The sequence below is a fragment of the Oncorhynchus gorbuscha genome, linkage group LG08 (assembly GCF_021184085.1).
Source record: "Oncorhynchus gorbuscha isolate QuinsamMale2020 ecotype Even-year linkage group LG08, OgorEven_v1.0, whole genome shotgun sequence".
Classification (NCBI taxonomy): Eukaryota; Metazoa; Chordata; class Actinopteri; order Salmoniformes; family Salmonidae; genus Oncorhynchus; species Oncorhynchus gorbuscha.
Window position 1 is genome coordinate 20,495,839 of NC_060180.1, and position 18,841 is coordinate 20,514,679.

At 41.7% G+C, this 18,841-nt stretch overlaps 2 protein-coding genes across 10 annotated transcripts in view; one reads left to right on the forward strand and one right to left on the reverse strand.

Annotated features, from left to right (window-relative positions):
- The window catches only part of LOC124041310 (Golgi-specific brefeldin A-resistance guanine nucleotide exchange factor 1-like), an 83,348-nt gene extending 78,616 nt beyond the window's left edge, over window positions 1–4,732 (forward strand). For all 8 annotated transcript variants that reach the window (XM_046358757.1, XM_046358756.1, XM_046358759.1 and 5 more), the window contains 3 exons: window positions 639–822; window positions 1,005–1,172; window positions 1,749–4,732. In XM_046358757.1, the coding sequence (XP_046214713.1) occupies window positions 639–822; window positions 1,005–1,172; window positions 1,749–1,948 (552 nt within the window). In that variant the 3' untranslated portion in view covers window positions 1,949–4,732. The remainder of the gene's footprint in view (window positions 1–638; window positions 823–1,004; window positions 1,173–1,748) is intronic.
- A 63-nt stretch (window positions 4,733–4,795) lies between these two features.
- On the reverse strand, window positions 4,796–10,861 carry LOC124041311 (core histone macro-H2A.2-like). Of its 2 annotated transcripts, none has more exons than XM_046358764.1 (9): window positions 10,673–10,861; window positions 8,524–8,714; window positions 8,225–8,331; window positions 7,485–7,679; window positions 7,242–7,364; window positions 7,001–7,100; window positions 6,812–6,901; window positions 6,374–6,548; window positions 4,796–5,394 (listed from the first exon to the last, which is right to left on the reverse strand). In XM_046358764.1, exons 2-9 carry the CDS (start codon window positions 8,693–8,695, stop codon window positions 5,229–5,231), a joined length of 1,128 nt encoding a protein of 375 aa, XP_046214720.1. In that variant the 5' UTR covers window positions 8,696–8,714; window positions 10,673–10,861; the 3' UTR covers window positions 4,796–5,228. The 2 variants fall into 2 exon arrangements, with proteins under 2 accessions (XP_046214720.1, XP_046214721.1); XM_046358765.1 differs by having other exon boundaries at window positions 7,254–7,364; window positions 10,673–10,860.
- Between the last annotated feature and the right edge of the window lie 7,980 nt (window positions 10,862–18,841).

Consider the following 18,841-nt stretch of genomic DNA (forward strand, 5'->3'; position numbering starts at 1 on the left):
ATCACATGTCGATTTCAACTCCTATTAGCTCATGTGTTTCTACGAGTAACTGCCAAAATAATGGAAACACTTGAGTAAATGAGGGATACAAAGTATATTGAAAGCACAGGTGTGGTTCCTGAGTTAATTAAGCAATTAACATTCCATGCTTAACGTCATGTATAGAAATGCTGGGCAGGCCATTATTTTGGCTAACATGACTATACCCTCAAAGGATGGCAATGCCCCTATCCACAGGCCATGAGTGGTCACTGGATGGTTTGATGAGCATGAAAACGATGTTAACCATCTGCCATGGCCGTCTGTCACCAGATCTCAACCCAATCGAACACTTACGGGAGATTCTACACTTGAAGAATCTATGCCAAGGCTCATTAGAAGCTGTTCTGGCTCGTGGTGGCCGAACACCTTAATTAAGACACTTTATGTTGGTGTTTCCTTTATTTTGGCAGTTACCTGTAGCTAGTCTAAAAAGTCCATCACTTTACAACAATAAGTGGTCAAACGCAAAGGAGGGCACACAAGAAAAATAAGAGTTCATGTTCACTCCTATTCAGCTCTGTTCAGTGTTTTTTCCTTCTGTGTGTGATTGCACGGCTGATGGGCAGTTTTTTAAATGTATTTTTATCCGACCCCAGCTGGAAGCCATTCCAGAGTCTCTGAAGAACATGCTGCTGGTGATGGACACAGCAGGAATCTTCCACAGCGTTGACTCCCGTACGGGATACTCTGACCTGTGGGAGATCACCTGGGAACGCATCAACTGCTTCCTGCCTAACCTCCGGGAAGAGCTCTTCAAACAAACAGTCATACCCCAACCAGGTAGAGGACCACACACTATACCTGCATCTATTAAGGCCTTGTTTTCTCCAATATGCTTTGAATTAGTTAGAATACACTTCCTACATGTTTTTCATGATGTGTACTTAACCTTCAGTGTTATTTCTGCTATATAGCTACATAAAGCCAGATCACTGAAATGCAATGGTGCTCTGTGTCTATAGATCCTGCTCCCAGTCCCCCAGTGGAACTTGCCCAGCTGGCTGCCCCCTCCCCCCCAGCCTCACCACCCCCAGCCCAGGCCCAATCTCCAGTGCAAGCTGCCCCCACAGAGCCAAAGACCTTCAGCAGACCAGCGTCGCCCCAAGATCCCCCACCACCTAGTGCCAACGGTAACCATGTTAACATGGCCAGTCATAGGCCTCCCGGGTGGCGCAGTGGTCTAGGGCACTGCATCGCAGTGCTAGCTGTGCCACCAGAGACTCTGGGTTTGCGCCCAGGCTTTGTCGCAGCAGGCCACGACCGGGAGGTCCATTTGGCCTAGTGTCGTCCGGGGTAGGGAGGGTTTGGCCGGTAGGGATATCCTTGTCTCACCGCGCACTAGCGACTCTTGAGGCGGGGCCGGGCGCAGGGCGCGCTAACCAGGTCACCAGGTGCACAGTGTTTCCGCCGACACATTGGTGCGGCTGGCTTCCAGGTTGGATTCGCACTGTGTTAAGAAGCAGTGTGGCTTGGTTGGGTTGTGTATCAGAGGATGCATGGCTGTCGACCTTTGTCTCTCCCAAGCCCGTACGGGGGTTGTAGCGATGAGATAACTACTAACAATTGGATACCATGAAATTGGGGTAAAATTTCAAATAAAATAAAAACCATGGCCAGTCATTTATGAAATTTGGCCAAAGCCAATGATCATTATCAGTTTCATAGCCAACAATAAATGAATCAATCAATGTCCTCTTCTTTTCCAGGAACTGACAGATCATCTCCAGTGCCCCCGTCGACTCCCCCCATGCCCACCCCAGTGAAGATGTCCCCCCAGATCTCTACCCCCCTGAGTCATTCCCACATGAGTCAGTCCCCCCTCATCCTGCAGCCCCTGGCCTCCCATCTGCAGGTGGGGGCGTGCCCCCATGTCCCTGCCCATCATCCTCAATCCCGCCCTCATTGAGGCCAGCTCCCCTGTCCCCCTGCTCCCTGCCCCCAGGCCCACCGACCTTAGTGACACCCCCGAGGTAAAATAGAGCCACCTGCTGTCACCGGGGGACATTGTCCCCCACCTGTCCCCTAAACAACATAGCTTTCCTTAGGCTCTGCACCCCTTCACAGGAGGGGATAGACCAACTCTGACAGAGAGACCCTGGCATGCATGGTCATCTCTCAGACGACACTAAACAACCACAGACACATCTAGCTTTGGTCTTATCTAACATCCTGGGGCCTGCTGTCCTTCAATATTCACGTATTCATCAGAAAATACATATTTATGATATATTTATGATATACATATACGATGCTGCATGGATGTTAAGGACAGCACTTATTTGACTCGCTTCGATCTTTCCCACTTTTCCTACTGAGTCAGTTTCAACTTGAGACCTACGAGACCTGACTTGAGACCTGCCTCTGCTTAACAGTAATCTAGAGGTCCTGCCAGGAATAAATCATAGTGAATAACTTAATTGGTTTTAGGTGCTGCATGTTGTTTACTGAATAGGATGTACAGAGATGAATTTACTCCAGTCAAAGTATCAGGGCACTGTGTCTTAAAACAAAAGAGTGAAATACTAGCTATATCATAACTCTTGTATCTGAAGGTCGAAATATATGTGTACAGTAATATAAAAGCATACAGTTTATATATTTCCATTATAAAATTGTCTGAGAGGTTTTTGAAAATAATTATATTATATGATATCCTGAGATTTCCAAAGAGGGAGAAATTTGCCAACATGTTGTCACAAGCTTGTTCGCAAAAAGTTGATTACAATGCCCAAAATAACAAAACTATGTTTTAAAAGGACACTACGTATTCTTAAGTCCTCTAAACACTGTTATACCCAAGAGGGACACAGGAGTGCATGGTTTGCCTTGGAAAGATGGATTTGAGATGCTGCCATTGCTAACAAGGACAGCACCTAGAACATTCTGAATGTGACGACTGGTCTGGCCTGGGCGTGTCCGCTTTTATCGGTCAGGCTAGGGGAGTTTTATAGGAAGGTCTTAATGAGATTATTTAAATGAGTACAGTATTGACTAGCAGATTGAGCATAGACAGCCATCAGTAAATCTGGGACAAGCTGATCTAAAATGCAGTTTTCATTTTCAAGTGATGAGATGAATGGTCCGGATCATCTTTGCAAGTTTTCATTTGGGACTACTTTATCCCACTTGACACAGTGAAAGTATTTTTGCAAGTCACTGTCCGTACAGTTAGCAGTACAGTAATTTATTGATTGCAGAGGAGTTCAGATCTTGGTAGGTTGAAGTTAGAGCCTTGATCTTCTGTCAAATTGTACCCAAACCAGACACCTCACTGCATGTGATGATGCAAGAAGAAGAGTTTTCAAAAGCATCAACCACTTAGAACAGGGATGAGCAACTGACGGCGGCCCGTGGCTCCTGTTTGAAAGGCCCTCGGATCACAGCCCCCCCCCCCCCACCACAGTCGGGTTCTCAACTTACTGTTGTGGGTTAGAATAGTAGAATACACAAGGTGCAATTTCAGAATGTGGTTCTGCATCAGCTGTTTTTCTATCTACTGATAGTCAATTAGCCCATGTCAGCTAAAATATTTGATTGCCAAGTTAATTTAGCGGCCAGCTATCCAGACTTGTTATCACGGTCAAATTACAGGCCAGGGGGCCCCCATTGATTTTGTTAGTCTCACTCGGATATCATATTAACAACTGCAAACATTTCTCTCCACCCTATGGCAAAATGTGTAGAATTGCAGGAAATTAGCTATAAAACTGCTATTTTTCTTCTCTGCTTCATGGCAAAATGAGTAGAATTGTATGAAATTAGTTATAAAATGCAAAATCTTCTCTCCACCCCACCCCATAGCAAAATCTGTAGAATTACAGCAAACATGCTTTAGAACTGCAACATTTTCTCCACACCATGATAAAATATGTAGAATTGCACTAAATTAACTCAAATGATCACCACTGTCAAGACATGGGCCACTAAAATGCTTTGCTCGCAATGGGGGGTGTTATGTGGGTATGCAGACCTACGAGCAACTGCATCGCCTCATGATGAGTTAAGATTTTTTGTGGCCCCCCCACCCCCATCATTTCAGAGCGGTAATACTACAAAGCAAGATCAATGACTTGGACATAACTTTATGCTAAAGATTAGCATGAAACTGGCATTGTCTAATTGACTCAACAACCAGAAAATGCATATGTTAGTATAGGTTTATTAAATTAATAAAACAGAAAATGAAGTTATATCTGGTTGTTTATTAAAGTTAGCTGGCTAACTCGTTGATGCTGCTTTGTAGTATTATCCCTGCGGTGACTATTTTGAATGCCCAACCTTGTGATTTGCGTAACCTTCAGTGCAGTTTATTTCTCGGGCCGTTGCCCTTATCAGTCTAAAATTGTAATCTTATTTATTCCGCTAGGAATGGGCTGTTGGGGAATGAATACTCTTGTTGAAGCACAGTTGGGAGCAACTGCTTTCAGGTTATATTACTCTCCTAATCCACTGCCTTATGTCAGAGAAATTAGAAACGCATTAGTCTGTCTGTGCACCAACACTATACAATACAATGAAGTGGAGCCCCTCTTTCACAGGGTTGTTAAGTCGTTTTGGAAGCTGTTCATTTGTTGTACTGCATTGTTAGGTATACCAGGCGCTAATTCTTGAGTGAACAGAAAATTATGTGTGTATATATAAATAAAAGGTCATGTACTTTTTACAATGTAATAAATATAATGTAATGAAACTGGGTTGCTGTGCTATTCATGGGTGTTGGTAAATGATGCATCAATCAAATCAGAACTGGATCTGTGGTGTAAAACATCTGGATTTTTATTTCAAAGCAGAATGAGAAACACTTTTCTTAGTAAACTAACTGTATCAGAAACTACAGAGGGATTCTAGCAGAAAAAAACAACCGTCAAAATTGTCTTTGTACATGGAATGTGAAAACAATATCAGTAAATAAGGGATAAGAATGACAAGCCATGGGATTATTAATTGAGTCTAGTCTAAAAAGAATGCAATCCTGTAAAAGGAAGACAGTGTAACATAAATGCGTACAGTACTTCACTCACAAACATTATTTTTTTTTGCCTTCCGAGGGCTATCCAATGTCAAAAACGCCTACTTACAGCACCTTTGATCACACTATATCAGCTGCAAAAAACAAAGAACCATCTGAAATACAACTGCAACCGTTAAAAAAAACACCTCAAATCAAGCATCTCTTCAGCTCAGCTTCACTTGGCATCCAGCTTGGCCATTTCCTGAAGGTATATTCCGATGCTCTCGCTGTCAAACAGTACAAAGTAAATGTTTTTCAGGGAGGAGGTCGTCGCAGAGACAAAATGGTTGGAGATGGCCTTGAGGATCAGCTGGGCGGCTGTTTGCTTTGGGAATCCATTCCTACAACCAGGAGAGATACACAGATGTGGGCTCAATCTCAATTTGACTTTCTACAATTCCTCATCTCCTTGATTGGAGGAGATAGGTTCAAGGCCCCCCCCTTTGACCTTCTTCAATGCATTTTGAGAAGGAATCAAGGAAAGATTTAGAGCCCTGGTTCAGAATGTTGAACTATGTTAATTTAGTTGACAAAAAATGTCAACAGCCAATTTTTCCTGATGAGATGCCATGAAAAGTACCATAACCGTAACTGCTGAGTTTTAATTTTAGTTGACGAAAATTCCACGTCCAATCATAAGCATGCATGCCTTTGCAGAATATTTAATGCAATCCTCTCATTGGCAGAATTAACGTTTTTTAAGCACGGTCTGATTGAGCTGATCTGTCCGGCTCTCCCACACAGCTCCCAGGTGGTCACTTCAGTCACCCGTCAATCTTTTTAACTGGCAGCAAGGACACTTCGATTGTAAGTAACCTAAAGTATACTTTTTTTCTTTACTCATACTATTTGCTGAATATTAGTAGTACAGTAATATTTCTGCCATTGTTGTGGAAAGCTCCGATTCTTCCATTTTTAACAGAATCACTTATTTACCCCCACTCCAAGGTTATGAAGGGGAGATAAAAGCTGAATGCCTAAATTGTTTAACATGTAGCCAAGGCTTTGTAGCCTGTGGTAAATCATTGCTGGCATTGGTTACAATCTGCCACAATAACAATGTGCCAGCTATATGAAGGGATAGTAGTCTTGTCCAACTAGACCTATCTCAATGTACACATGTACACTAATTATTAAATTCACTGACTAATATGCGACAAACGTCTGACTAAAACTAGACAAATTGTTCAGAGTTTTAGTCGACTGAAAACGGAGGAAATTATTCAATTGTGACTAAGACTAAAAGTAATTTTAGTTGTATCAGTGTTTAAAAAAAATTGTTACTGGTATAGATTTAAAGCTGTAGTTGAGTAGTCTCACCGGCCAGCAGGAAGTGAGGGGAAGGCAACGGACTTGAGTTTCTTCTCCTCTGCAGCAGAGAGGCAGGCCTTGACAGTCTTCTCCAGCTGGTCCTCACACTTCTCTGAGCCCCATTGAGGGATGTTACAGTGGATGACAAAACGAGCTGGCATCCCGCTGGCCTGGCTCACCGCAACTACAGGACGAAGACACGGAAACACACACCGATGTTTCCCTCTTTCTATGTAGGTTTAAATATACGCATTGACTGTGTACTTGAGGCTAGACAGGTGAGTGAGGGCGAGACTATCATGTGGTAATGATGCTTATTATGTGTATGCTGAATGTGGTTCTTTGGATGAACACATTTGGTATTAACATAATTTCGTTACCATTGCATGCGAAACTTCTCAAACCTCTCATTCAGCAGATTTTACTCTAGTTTCCAGATCTCCATACCTGATGCTACCTCCAAAGGTCCCTGTGCTTTCCGCAGTTCTTTCACTGCCTCCAAGAAGTCTCGCCCCCCTGCCTTCTCCAGGGCACTGCCTGCAGACGAGCACACAACCGGTAAGAGGGATCATTATAATGGGCCGTGGGCCTTTCACACGTCTAAGAAGAAAATACCAGCAGGTCTGACTTTCTCACCCACTCCCTCTTTGAGGTCCATCTCTGCATTTGTGGGGTTGATGATTCCCTCCACCTTGATGGTTCCAATTTTGCTAATTTCACTCTCTGTTAGTGAAAGCTGTTTTAGGGGATGTAGAGTTGAAGTTACAACAAAATCACTTAGAAACTCGACTCGTGTCACTTATTTCCAAGGTGTATGACTGAGGTTTCTTTATAAAAGGTGTAATAGAATGACATGTCATTGCTGACATGAGCCTACATTTAATGATACCTTTTGTCCAAGGAACAGGCTTTTCGCTGAGAGGATAGTGAAGCCATCCCCTGGCCCATCTTCCACTGTTGAGTTAGCGACAACAGCCTCTTTGTCGTTTTCCGTGCTTTTCTTTTAATAGAATCAATGAAAAACAGAACACACTCATGCTTCTTATAGCACTATAACAAACACATGGACAAATATTGAGATGTTTGCTGTCATTGACGAAGCCCATTCATGTGTACTTACCCTCTGTTTGCGACCTGGTTTGCCTTTGCCTTTTTTGGTGGTAGGTTTCTTGATGCTCTTGACGCGTTCCGCCCTCTTCTCTGGCACGGTCACCTGAGTGTCCACTTTCACTCGGCTGCCCCTCTTCTTGGACAGCAGCTCAGGGTGGATGCGAGGCAGAACCCCTCCGTTTGATATGGTCACCCCTCTGAGAAGCTGAGAGGCCACAGAACAGGTGAATCAGTTGACTATTCCGTCTCATTGGTCAATTTCTTCCCTCTGAGAAATACTAGGCAAGTGGTAAAGATCCCGCTAAAATGATAAAGCTCATTGTCTAAGTGTAATTATTTCATCCCCACTTATTTGAATATAGGCGCAATGACCCCACTGTCTAAAAAAAAAATATATATAATATTTGAGTGTATTGAGCATCTAACCTCTTATGTGTTGTCAGGATTTGGGGCCTCAACAAAACCGTTTCTCCATTCGAGGTTAACCACAAAGCGGTGGCAGTTCATGCCTGATGAAATCCTACCTGATACAGATGCCATTTGGCGTCAACTGCACCTTCCTGAACACTTAGACAAAGGGACTATCTTCATCATTAGTTTTATGGATCCCTATTGGGCACTATAATCTACTGTAATATAATATGGTGGAACAATTGTGCAAGTGAAGTGGAACAACATGAAAAATGTACTCTGCTGAGTTCATTATAGGATATTTTTTAAATGTCCGTTTCAAGGGGAATAATACTGTACCTGGTTGAGCTCCTCGTCATTGGCGACAGCCAGTTTAATGTGCCGAGGAGTTATTCTGCCTTTTTTGTTGTCCCTTGCTGCATTCCCTGCCAACTCCAAAATCTCAGCTAAACAAGAAATTGTCATTAGAAAAATGTTCTGCCACCAATAAAATACATTTATACATTTTCATATTTTACATAATCCTGTAATTAATACACAAGTGAATTTAGCAACATTGTTTTTTTGTGTTTGCTGACACATGACGACACTGTCTTGACATTGGTGTGTGTGTGTTTTCACTCAGGCGAGATACCAACCTGCCAGGTACTCTATGACGGCTGCCATGTAGACGGGTGCCCCCATGCCGATGCGGTACTTGTGCGTCCCTGTGCGTAGATACCTCATCATCCTCCCCACAGGAAAGATGACTCCTGCTCTGGCGGAGCGGGACAGTTTGGTGGTCTTCTTCTTTCCTCCTCGGGCTGACATCTTGCCTCAGCTATGCTACCTGGGGAGGACAGCAGTCGTATCACCGTGGTTAGTGTTCAGGATGGAGATTGCAACTACATTCAATTGGTTATTTGTTCTATACATGCAACAATGAACCAATTGAAATACACTAGACCCTATTGTGCAAAATTGTTTTTATCATGCCCACTTGCCCAAAGGAATTTAGTAAGACTACATTTACTTTAGTGGCGGTTGGTGGGAGGAGCTATAGCAGGACAGGTTCACCGTAATGGCTGAAAGGAAATAAATGGAACAGTATCAAACAAATGGAAGATGTTTGACTCTGTTCCTTTTATTCCATTCCAGCCATTACAATGAGCCCATCCTCCTATAGCTATTCCCACCAGCCTCCACTGATTTACTCCTGCAATTGTGCCATTTTGAAGCTTCTATGCATTGAATGGTAAGGGTATGTGGTGGGAGCAGAATGACTAGACAGGTGTGCACAGGTAGCAGAATCAGGATATGAATTCTGGGTGTGAAAAGTAAACCAACGTGTCTATATAATAGGCTATATGACTTATCATTCTTTAAACTGATAAAACATGCATAAACACTTGAAGAATAAAGATTGAGATGTATAGAAGAGGCCTATCAGGAGCATCATATTGTCCTCGTGTAGGCAAGAAAAGACCTATACCTTGACTTTGCAAAGTTGATAAGAACAGAGACAGAATTAAACAAGCAGAGCACACTAGATTAGCATATTACTCCAAATTATTAAGGAATAAAAGGCCTACAACATTTAAAAGCCCAGTGCAGTCAAACGTGATTTTCCGTGTTTGATATATTTCTACACTGAGGTTGAATAATACTGTAAAAAGGATAATGCAAGAGCTGTTTGAAAAGACCATCGGGGAGGGGGGGGGCTTCCATGGTGACATCACTACCCGGCAAATTAGTTAAGACCAATAAGAAAGACTTCCAAACCTCTCTGCCAATAACGAGCTGATTTTCAGTTTTCCCGCCCCCTAGCAAAATTCTTCCTTGAAAAATTGCTCTTTGCTAAGGTCTAAAAAAAACAAACATTTTAATTGAAAACAATCACACTATAGTACTTAACTGTTACCCAGAAATGAATTGATATTGAGATAAAAACGGCTGCATTGGAACTTTTAAGAATTCAAATAAATTGCCAAATACGAAGCATTGTTCAGAGGAATTGTAAAGTTGTGCATGAGTAATGTTATTAGTTTGATTTTCAAGATGGGAAGGTTACTTTGCCAGAGGTTGTAAACAATCTAAATAATACTAGTACAGAAGAGGTCCGCGGTGGCCTACAGTAGAGTCCCAGATTTAGAAATTCCATTTGCAATCTGAGACCCGATATATTATTTCGGATAGCAATGCCCTATTGCATTGAATGCATTACATTTTCTTGTGCATCGTGAATGCGTTTTGTATCGTCGATTGCTCCCATGCAAGGGCAAAATACAAGAACAGGGAAAAGATCGTGACACCTACTGTAACCTACAATACTCGACGTATGTAATTGAATTAATATTTTTCGTAAAATGTGACGTTTAAAATTAGATCCTAGCCGACATAACAAGACAATGTACAAATCGCCATGAATATAGGACACATTAAATACATGTGTATACATAGAAATTCTATTCTGCAGGAATAAAAATTCACATGCTGGTAGGCCTACGTGTATTTTTCGGATAGGGTACGCGTATTGAAAAAACATGCACACCTATCTAATCAAGGGCCTCGCTTCAGTTGGTCGCCTGTCCACTATAAATACGCGGCTGTTCTCAAATAGAAAGGTCTGGTACATCGGGCCGTAACCTTTCTTGTAATTATGTTGCTCACATGCTACAGCGCAACCCCCATTTTGTTTTCATTGCATTGGATGTGTAATCTCATCAGACATGGAAAGAAATTCTTTCGGAGACGCAAGCTCGCCACAAAACGAAATAAGCCGGATATGCGTGAGCGTGAAATTTGTACCTGTTTTGTCGTCCTTTACACGAATAAATGCAGACCTGAGTTTCCCTTTCACAAATCCCCCGAGGAATTGCTATGTTTTTTTTTCTTCGCTGTCCTTATGCGTATCCTGTTCCTAAAAAAACTACAGCCACAACCACCGTACATTCATAGGAGGCTGGCTCAACGCTACTACTGATGCTGCAAAGTGAAAAAAAAATAATTCCAGGGGAAAATAGAATGAAACGCCCCCTTAAACATGGCTTCCAGGGGAGAAGAATGTTGGTTGAAATGTTGAAGTGTTTAAAGAAATGAGACAGAATTTGGCTTTGTATACCTATAGCCCAAACTTATCTCTAGGTATCTATGTGTAGAACACATTGTGGATGCAAACATAGACACTCCAGTCCATCCTAGTGTAAAGGCTACTGTGTAGTAGACCAAGGAATAAGCATCATGGTTGCCCACCTTCATAGTGTAAATTCTGCAGAGCAGGCAACAACAACAAAAAGCTCAGAGTATACTGTAGAGGCCGACACTAGCCACCCCCTCCAGAGTAGGCCTACCTGCCAGGAGCATCACAGTGCAATGGCATACGTTTATTTTACCCAGGTCCAAAATGGAACATTTCCACAGATCCTTTTTACCATAATATATGAGGCTTTTTAACACAAACACTTTTTTTATTTATTGATGTGCTGCTTTTAGTGTCTGTGTCCTTGTTGTGTTTTTGTGGTGTATTGTATTAGCAATGCATGTTTTGGCTGGTGCAATCAAATCTCCCCATGGGGATTACTAAAGTAAAATATTTTAATATTGGCCATTTGGTATTCTGTGTAATCCCATGTTGCCATAATGTTGCAAAATCTCATATTCCTAAAATAGTCAATAGTCATAAAACATATGTTAAATTGACATTTACAGGATATTGAAACTGTGAAAATACAGTTGAAGTCAAAAGTTTACATACATTTAGGTTGGAGTCATTAAAACTCGTTTTTCAACCACTCCACACATTTCTTGTTAATTTTGGCAAGTCGGTTAGGACATCTACTTTGAGCATGACACGTCATTTTTCCAACAATTGTTTACAGACAGATTATTCACTTATAATTCACAAAATAACAATTCCAGTGGGTCAGAAGTTTACATACACTAAGTTGACTGTGCCTTTAAACAGCTTGGAAAATTCCAGAAAATTGTCATGGCTTTAGAAGCTTCTGATAGGCTAATTGACATAATTTGAGTCAATTGGAAGTGTACCTGTGGATGTATTTCAAGGCCTACCTTCAAACTCGGTGCCTCTTTGCTTGACATGGGAAAATCCAAAGAAATCAGCCAAGTCCTCCGAAAAAAAATTGTAGACCTCCACAAGTCTGGTTCATCCTTGAGAGCAGAAGGTACCACGTTCATCTGTACAAACAATAGTACGCAAGTATGAACACCATGGGATCACGCAGCTGCCATACCGCTCAGGAAGGAGACGTGTTCTGTCACCTAGAGATTAACATACTTTGGTGCGAAAAGTGCAAATCAATCCCAGAACAACAGCAAAGGACTTTGTGAAGATGCTGGAGGAAACAGGTACAAAAGTATCTATATCCACAGTAAAACAAGTCCTATATTGACATAACCTGAAAGGCCACTCAGCAAGGAAGAAGCTACTGCTCCAAAACCGCCATAAAAAAAAGCCAGACTACGGTTTGCAACTACACATGGGGGCAAATATCGTACTTTTTGGAGAAATGTCTTCTGGTCTGATGAAACAAAAATACAACTGTTTGCCCATAATGACCATCGCTATGTTTGGAGGAAAAAGTGAGAAGCTTGCAAGCTGAAGAACACCATCCCAACCGTGAAGCACGGGAGCGGCAGCATCGTGTTGTGCTTTGCTGCAGGAGGGACTGGTGCACTTTACAAAATAGACCAGGCAAGGACATTTATGTGGATATATATTGAAGCAACATCCAAAGTTGTCACAAAATGGCTTAAGGACAACAAAGTCAAGGTATTGGAGTGGCCATCACAAAGCCCTGACCTCAATCATATAGAAAATTTGTTGGCAGAACTTAAAAAGCGTGTGCGAGCAAGGAGGCCTACAAACCTGACTCCGTTACACCAGCTCTGTCAGGAGGAATGGGCCAAAATTCACCCAACTTATTGTGAGAAGCTTGTGGAAGGCTACCTGAAACGTTTGATCCAAGTTAGCAATTTAAAGGCAATACACTCAATTAGTGTTTGGTAGCATGTAAACTTCTGACCCACTGGGAATGTGTTGAAAGAAATAAAAGCTGAAATAAATAATTCTCTACTATTATTCTGACATTTCACATTCTTAAAATAAAGTGTTGATCCTAACTGACCTAAGACGGGGACTTTTTACTAGGATTAAATGTCAGGAATTGTGAAAAACTGAGTTTAAATGTATTTGAGAGAGAGTTTCAGTTAATCCAAAAATTATATGAAGGCAGTTGAAACCATATTACAGCCTGTATGACTAGCTATTTTATGCATCAAGGGGAAATCACACGGGACTAGGTTGTCAGATGAACCAATCAGAATCTCTGACTCCATCTTTGATCTGCCAAAGTCAATTGCTAAATGGAGCCATGTCTGAATTAACTTCCAAACAACTCCCAGGCTTGATTTGTCAAATCTCATAATACCTTGACACACTGACACCTTAACATTTATTGAGTTAGAAAATGTCAAATATGTTCAAATTAAACTGGAAATGCTTTAGTAAGGGAACACTACTGATAATTGTGGTCTCCATCATCTGCAACTTTGCTTGTCTGTGATCCTGAACAGCACCAGCCTTATTCTAATGATATTTCCTCTTGTTCCCAATGTCAAGATTAGGCCTGTGTCCAAAGACTAATGCCCCGCAGCCGCCTTGAGCTACTGCATGTCAATTTACCATCGGATGGATGGATGGATGGATGGATGGATGGATGGATGGATGGATGGATGCAAACCGTTAAACTCATCAGCCCTGCCATCCTCAGAGTGCATCTTCCGCCCTGGCCTATTATAATATAGGTAAGTAAGTGATAACTGGTATAGTATCACCATACGAATGAACTTATCTGTATTAAATGATTACCTTCTTCCTCATTCTAAACATCAATGGGACCTTCTGTTGCCACTATTTTATTATTTTAATTTACACGTGTTCACCATATGCCCTTATTGCTTAGAGTTGATGCATCTCAATGCACAATCCCTGAGCTATTATAGCAGTCAATATAGTCGTCACAAATGACGTTTGGAGAAACGACTTCCCTTTGCAGTGCCCATTACTTATCCTTCAACGGAGGGCAGTAAAATAAAATGTTTTATCTATTGGACCATTATTTGGCCCATCATTTCTATTCCTCTCTCTCTGCTATATAACGGTTAAGGAAGTAATGGTTTTGTTATTGATACAGCTTTATGTCAAAATAATCTCCGGTAGTGTAAAGTGATGGTGTTGAGAATAAGAGTTTGCAAGAGATTCACATACAGATGGAAAAAATGTTTTTTTTCTCTCTTCTTGTCCTGCCCTGTTGTATCTCACTTGCTACCCAGTAGAGGTCAGCAACTGCATGTCTACTTTGATTCATTAAATGTAATTGTCTCAGGCATTGGGTCACAGCAGACTAGTTAAACTCTCAAAATAATCTATTGATATAAGGCCTTGAGATTGTGATGGAAATGTTGATCTGGTATGCACATTGCACAGGCTCTATTAATGTATTTATTTTTTAAATGTCTTACACAGAGATATGCATGTACTCCCTGTTCACCCACGACTGCGTGGCCGCGCACGACTCCAGCACCATCATTAAGTTTGCTGACGACACAACGGTGGTAGGCCTGATCACCGACGATGATGAGACAGCCTATTCGGAGGTCAGAGACCTCCCAAGACAAAGCAGCTGATTGTGGACTACGGGGAACGGAGGGCCGAGCAAGCCCCCATTCACATCGACGGGTCTGTAGTGGAGTGGGTCGAGCTTTAAGTTCCTCGGTGTGCACATCACGAAGGATCTATTATGTTCAACACACACCAACACAGTCATGAAGAGGGCACGACAATGCCTCTTCCCCCTCAGGAGGCTGACGGATTTTGCTTGGGCCCACAGATCCTCAAAACGTTATTCTGCTGCCCCATTGAGAGCATCTTGACTGGCTGCATCACTGCTTGGTATGGCAACTGCTTGGCAAGGTGCTACAGAGGGTAGTGCGTATGGCCCAGTACATCACTGGGGCCGAGCTCCCTGACATCCAGGACCTCTATACCAGGCGGTGTCAGAGGAAGGCCCTAAAAATAGTTTGACTCCAGCCACCCAAGTCATAGACTGTTCTGTCTGCTAACGCACAGCAAGCGATATCGATGCACCAAGTCTGGAACCAACAGGACCCTGAACAGCTACTATCCCCAAGCCATAAGCCTTCTAAATAGTTAGTCCAGGTAGCCATTTGGTTAACTATTTAACTATCTGCATTGATCCTTTTTGCACAAACGTTGTTTTACTCATGCTACTGTTGACCATCTGTCACTTTATTCCTAGTTCTATGTACATACCTACCTCAATTAGCTCGTACCCCTGCACATCAACTCTGTTCTGGTACCCCTTGTGTAGGCAAGTTATCGTTACCCATTGTGCATTACTTTTGTTATTACGTGTCTTACGTTTCTATGATGATATCTCTATTTTCTTTCACTCTGCATTGTTGGGAAGGGCCCGTAAGTAAGCATTTCACTGTTCGTCCACACCTGTTGTTTACGAACCATGTGACAAATACAATTCGATTTGATATGATGGTTTAATAAGACAGTAATGTCAAATATTTTTGTCTTAATTTTTGTGTTACTTTTAAAATGTCTAACACTTGAGAATCAATAGAATCACACTTAAGTGATGACCTGATTTGTTTATTATAGATCTTTCACGATTATGTTTCTCATGTATGCCATCACTGTGAGGGAAATGGGTGTTACCTAGAGCATTTTTACTCCCAAACACCCAAGCTCACACCGCTGCAGGCTTATTTAGAAAACATTCTGTTGTTAGCATGAAATATAGTTTAGATTGGCCTTAACTTAGTAGGGCTAGGCTCCGTTTTTCTCAATTGAATGACGTGCCCAAAGTAAACTGCCTGTTGCTCAGGCTCTGAAACCAGGATATGCATATAATTGGTACCATTTGAAAGAAAACACTTTGAAGTTTGTAGAAATGTTTAAATAATGTAGGAGAATATAACACAATAGATATGGTAGGAGAAAATCCAAATAAAAACCAACCAGAATGTTTTTTTTGAGGCCATCCTCTTACAATGGCAAGTATAAGGTCATACTAAAAATTAGCTCCCTGGATGCAATTCCTATAGCTTCCACAGGGTGTCAGCAGTCTATGTTCAAGGTTTCAGGCTTGTGACTTCAAAAACGAATTAGAAATAACAGTTTTAGTAGAAGGACACTGTCTTGGAAATTTGTGTTTGCGCACACCGTGAAGACATGATGCACCTGCTAAAATCGGTTTCCTATTGAACATCCTTCCGTAAGAAACATTATAGTTTGATTACATTTTAGGATATCTGAGGAGTATATAGAAATGTATTTTAACTTGTTGAAGCAAAGTTTAGGGATAGATTTTCGGATTCCTTTCTCTGCATGTTGAACGAGTGGATTACTCAAATCGATGGCGCCAACTATACTGACATGTTGGGATATAAAGAAGGATTTTATCTAACAAAATGACACTACATGTTATAGCTGGGACCCTTCGGATGACAAATCAGTTGTATGATTATATATTTGAATTGTGCACCCTCCAGTTTCACCGGATGTTGTCGGGACGCCGAGCCCAACACTAGCACTCCACACACCTATCAAACTTCAATATAAAATATAAATATCACATCACTGTATAGACTTTTTGTTTACTTTTGTTCTACTGTATTATTGACTGTATGTTTTGTTTATTCCATGTATAACTCTGTGTTGTTGTATGTGTCGAATTGCTACGCTTTATCTTGGCCAGGTCGCAGTTGCAAATGAGAATTTGTTCTCAACTAGCCTACCTGGTTAAATAAAGGTGAAAAAAAATGTAAAAAATAAAACTGAGAAATATAGTGTAATGCCATTAAACTTCTGGATTATTATGTATAAAGGATAGGGGAATGGGACATTTTTGTATCTGCTGTCGGTAATGACAACCCAAAATCAGTCATACAACGATAAAGAAGATGATCTTTTCCCCCTCAGTCCTGTGGAATAAAGCAGGACCAGATGGCATATATATAGATAGAAGCAGAGGATGCAGACACTGTGCTGGATCTCGTTTAATGATCTAACCCAGGGATGGGCCACCTTTTCTAGGCCTGCGTATCAAAAAATAGTATAATACACAAGGTGCAATACAATTTCACTTAGGGCACCCAAAAGGCTAGGGCTGGCTTTGACTGCATGTGTGGGTATAAATGTTAGTACATTTTTCTTGTGGCCCCCACCCCCATCAAAGTTGCCCATCCCTGACCTAACCTTTACTGTAGCCAGCTCACAGGATGGTCCTGTCTGTAATAGCCATAGTTTGCCAGATGCCTGTTGCATCCTCAGGAGGAGCAGAAGAGATGGTTTCCCCAGGTCTGTGTGTCTGGGCTGTTAGAGGAAGCATTGGGGGGAGAGACAGGCCCCAGAGTATCTGCACAACAGAGGCATGTACAGTTTTAGTCAGCGTTCACCGGCAGAATGGTGAAAACACCTGGATGCAGCCATCCAAACAGACCCTGTGCCTGGTGATGAGATGACTGGACCTGTTCCCATTGGGCTAGACTTCACAAATGAGTGCCTCTGATTGATAGGGTCAATTCATAAATTTAATTTCATGTCCTCTGTTTCATTTCAATGATCTGAATTGACCATAAAACTTCACCCATTTACTGACTAAAATGAAGTACAGTAGTACCAGAAAGGAATCATTTTGTACAGCATGACAGAGTGCAGGGGCAGATTAACCATATAGCAATTCTGGCAAATGCCAGATGTGCTGGACCATTTCTTAGTTGGGTGGGCTGGTTGAAATTGACACCCATATATATATTTTATATCAAATTTAAACAACAAGGTGACATTGCCGGTGGCCCATGAGCCTGGTATGATTTTTGCACAATTTCTCTGTTATACTAATCTATAATGAGCCTTTGGCTGACCAGTGGGCAACAGCCGGCCCTTTAAACCAAGATGGGCCTGCCCGATTTTCTGATGGGATGAGCTGAGGTCACGCAAACTCACATTCAAAGTCTAACACGGCATCAGCAAAGAGACCACTCCAACTCTGTCATCAGTTAGACTGGCAAAATCATGGATCGTAAAAAATGGAAAGCTGTCTGTAAACATAGGAGCACGTTGTCACCTCTCTCAAAACGTCCTATATGTTGGGTGGCTAAAACCATGTCAAACAGTATAGTGATTCCTGTAATAAGTGTCTTCCCTGTGCCTGTGGCCTCGCCGTGCCCACATTTTCAGAAATGCGTTTACACAATTCAAGTCTTTTCACTAATGGGTCTTTTGACCAATCAGATCAGCTCTGAAACGTATCTTATGTGAAAAGATCTGATGTGATTGGTCAAAAAAACAATTAGTGGAAAAAGGATCAGAATTGGGATGTATGTGTAAACGTCCACTGTGTCCACATTGTGACCAGATTTCCTGATTCCTACCTGTATGCAAATTATTTGACAGCTATTCTTTCTAAATAATATTCATTTATTTTAAGACATTGTTTTCACAAATCAATGGTGACACTGACACGTCATCGGATGAGATAATGATGATAGCTTTCATGTCCAAAATTCATATTTTCCAAATTGGATCACAATGAGTTCATCAAACCGCATTGACACAGAACATGAACACACCTAATCAGGCTTGATATATTAGTGCCTACTGAGAATACCGAGAGTGTCAACAAGTTTATTTACTGGAGGTCCTATAAACTTACTTGGGTATCTGGCCAACCAATTAGCATGTAGGTATACTTTTCACCTGTTTGATTTTGGTTCAATTCCAAGCAATACACAACTGCTCAGACACTTGTCTGTTGACGTGTGGAGGGGGTTATCAATTGAGCATTCCTGCCTATGGTCTTGTCGGTCACATCCATTGGAGGACATGTGCTGATTACAGGAGCTTTGAAGAATATTCAC

Bases quoted from the DNA above. Each gene is read 5' to 3' on its own strand.
- LOC124041311 (XM_046358764.1), bottom strand. From the start codon at position 8,695: ATGTCAGCCCGAGGAGGAAAGAAGAAGACCACCAAACTGTCCCGCTCC. The intron at 7,365-7,484 runs GTAAGTACACAT...TTCTATTAAAAG, and splicing joins AACCAGGTCGCAAACAGAGG to AAAAGCACGGAAAACGACAA. The intron at 5,395-6,373 runs GTGAGACTACTC...TCCTGGTTGTAG, and splicing joins CCCTCACTTCCTGCTGGCCG to GAATGGATTCCCAAAGCAAA.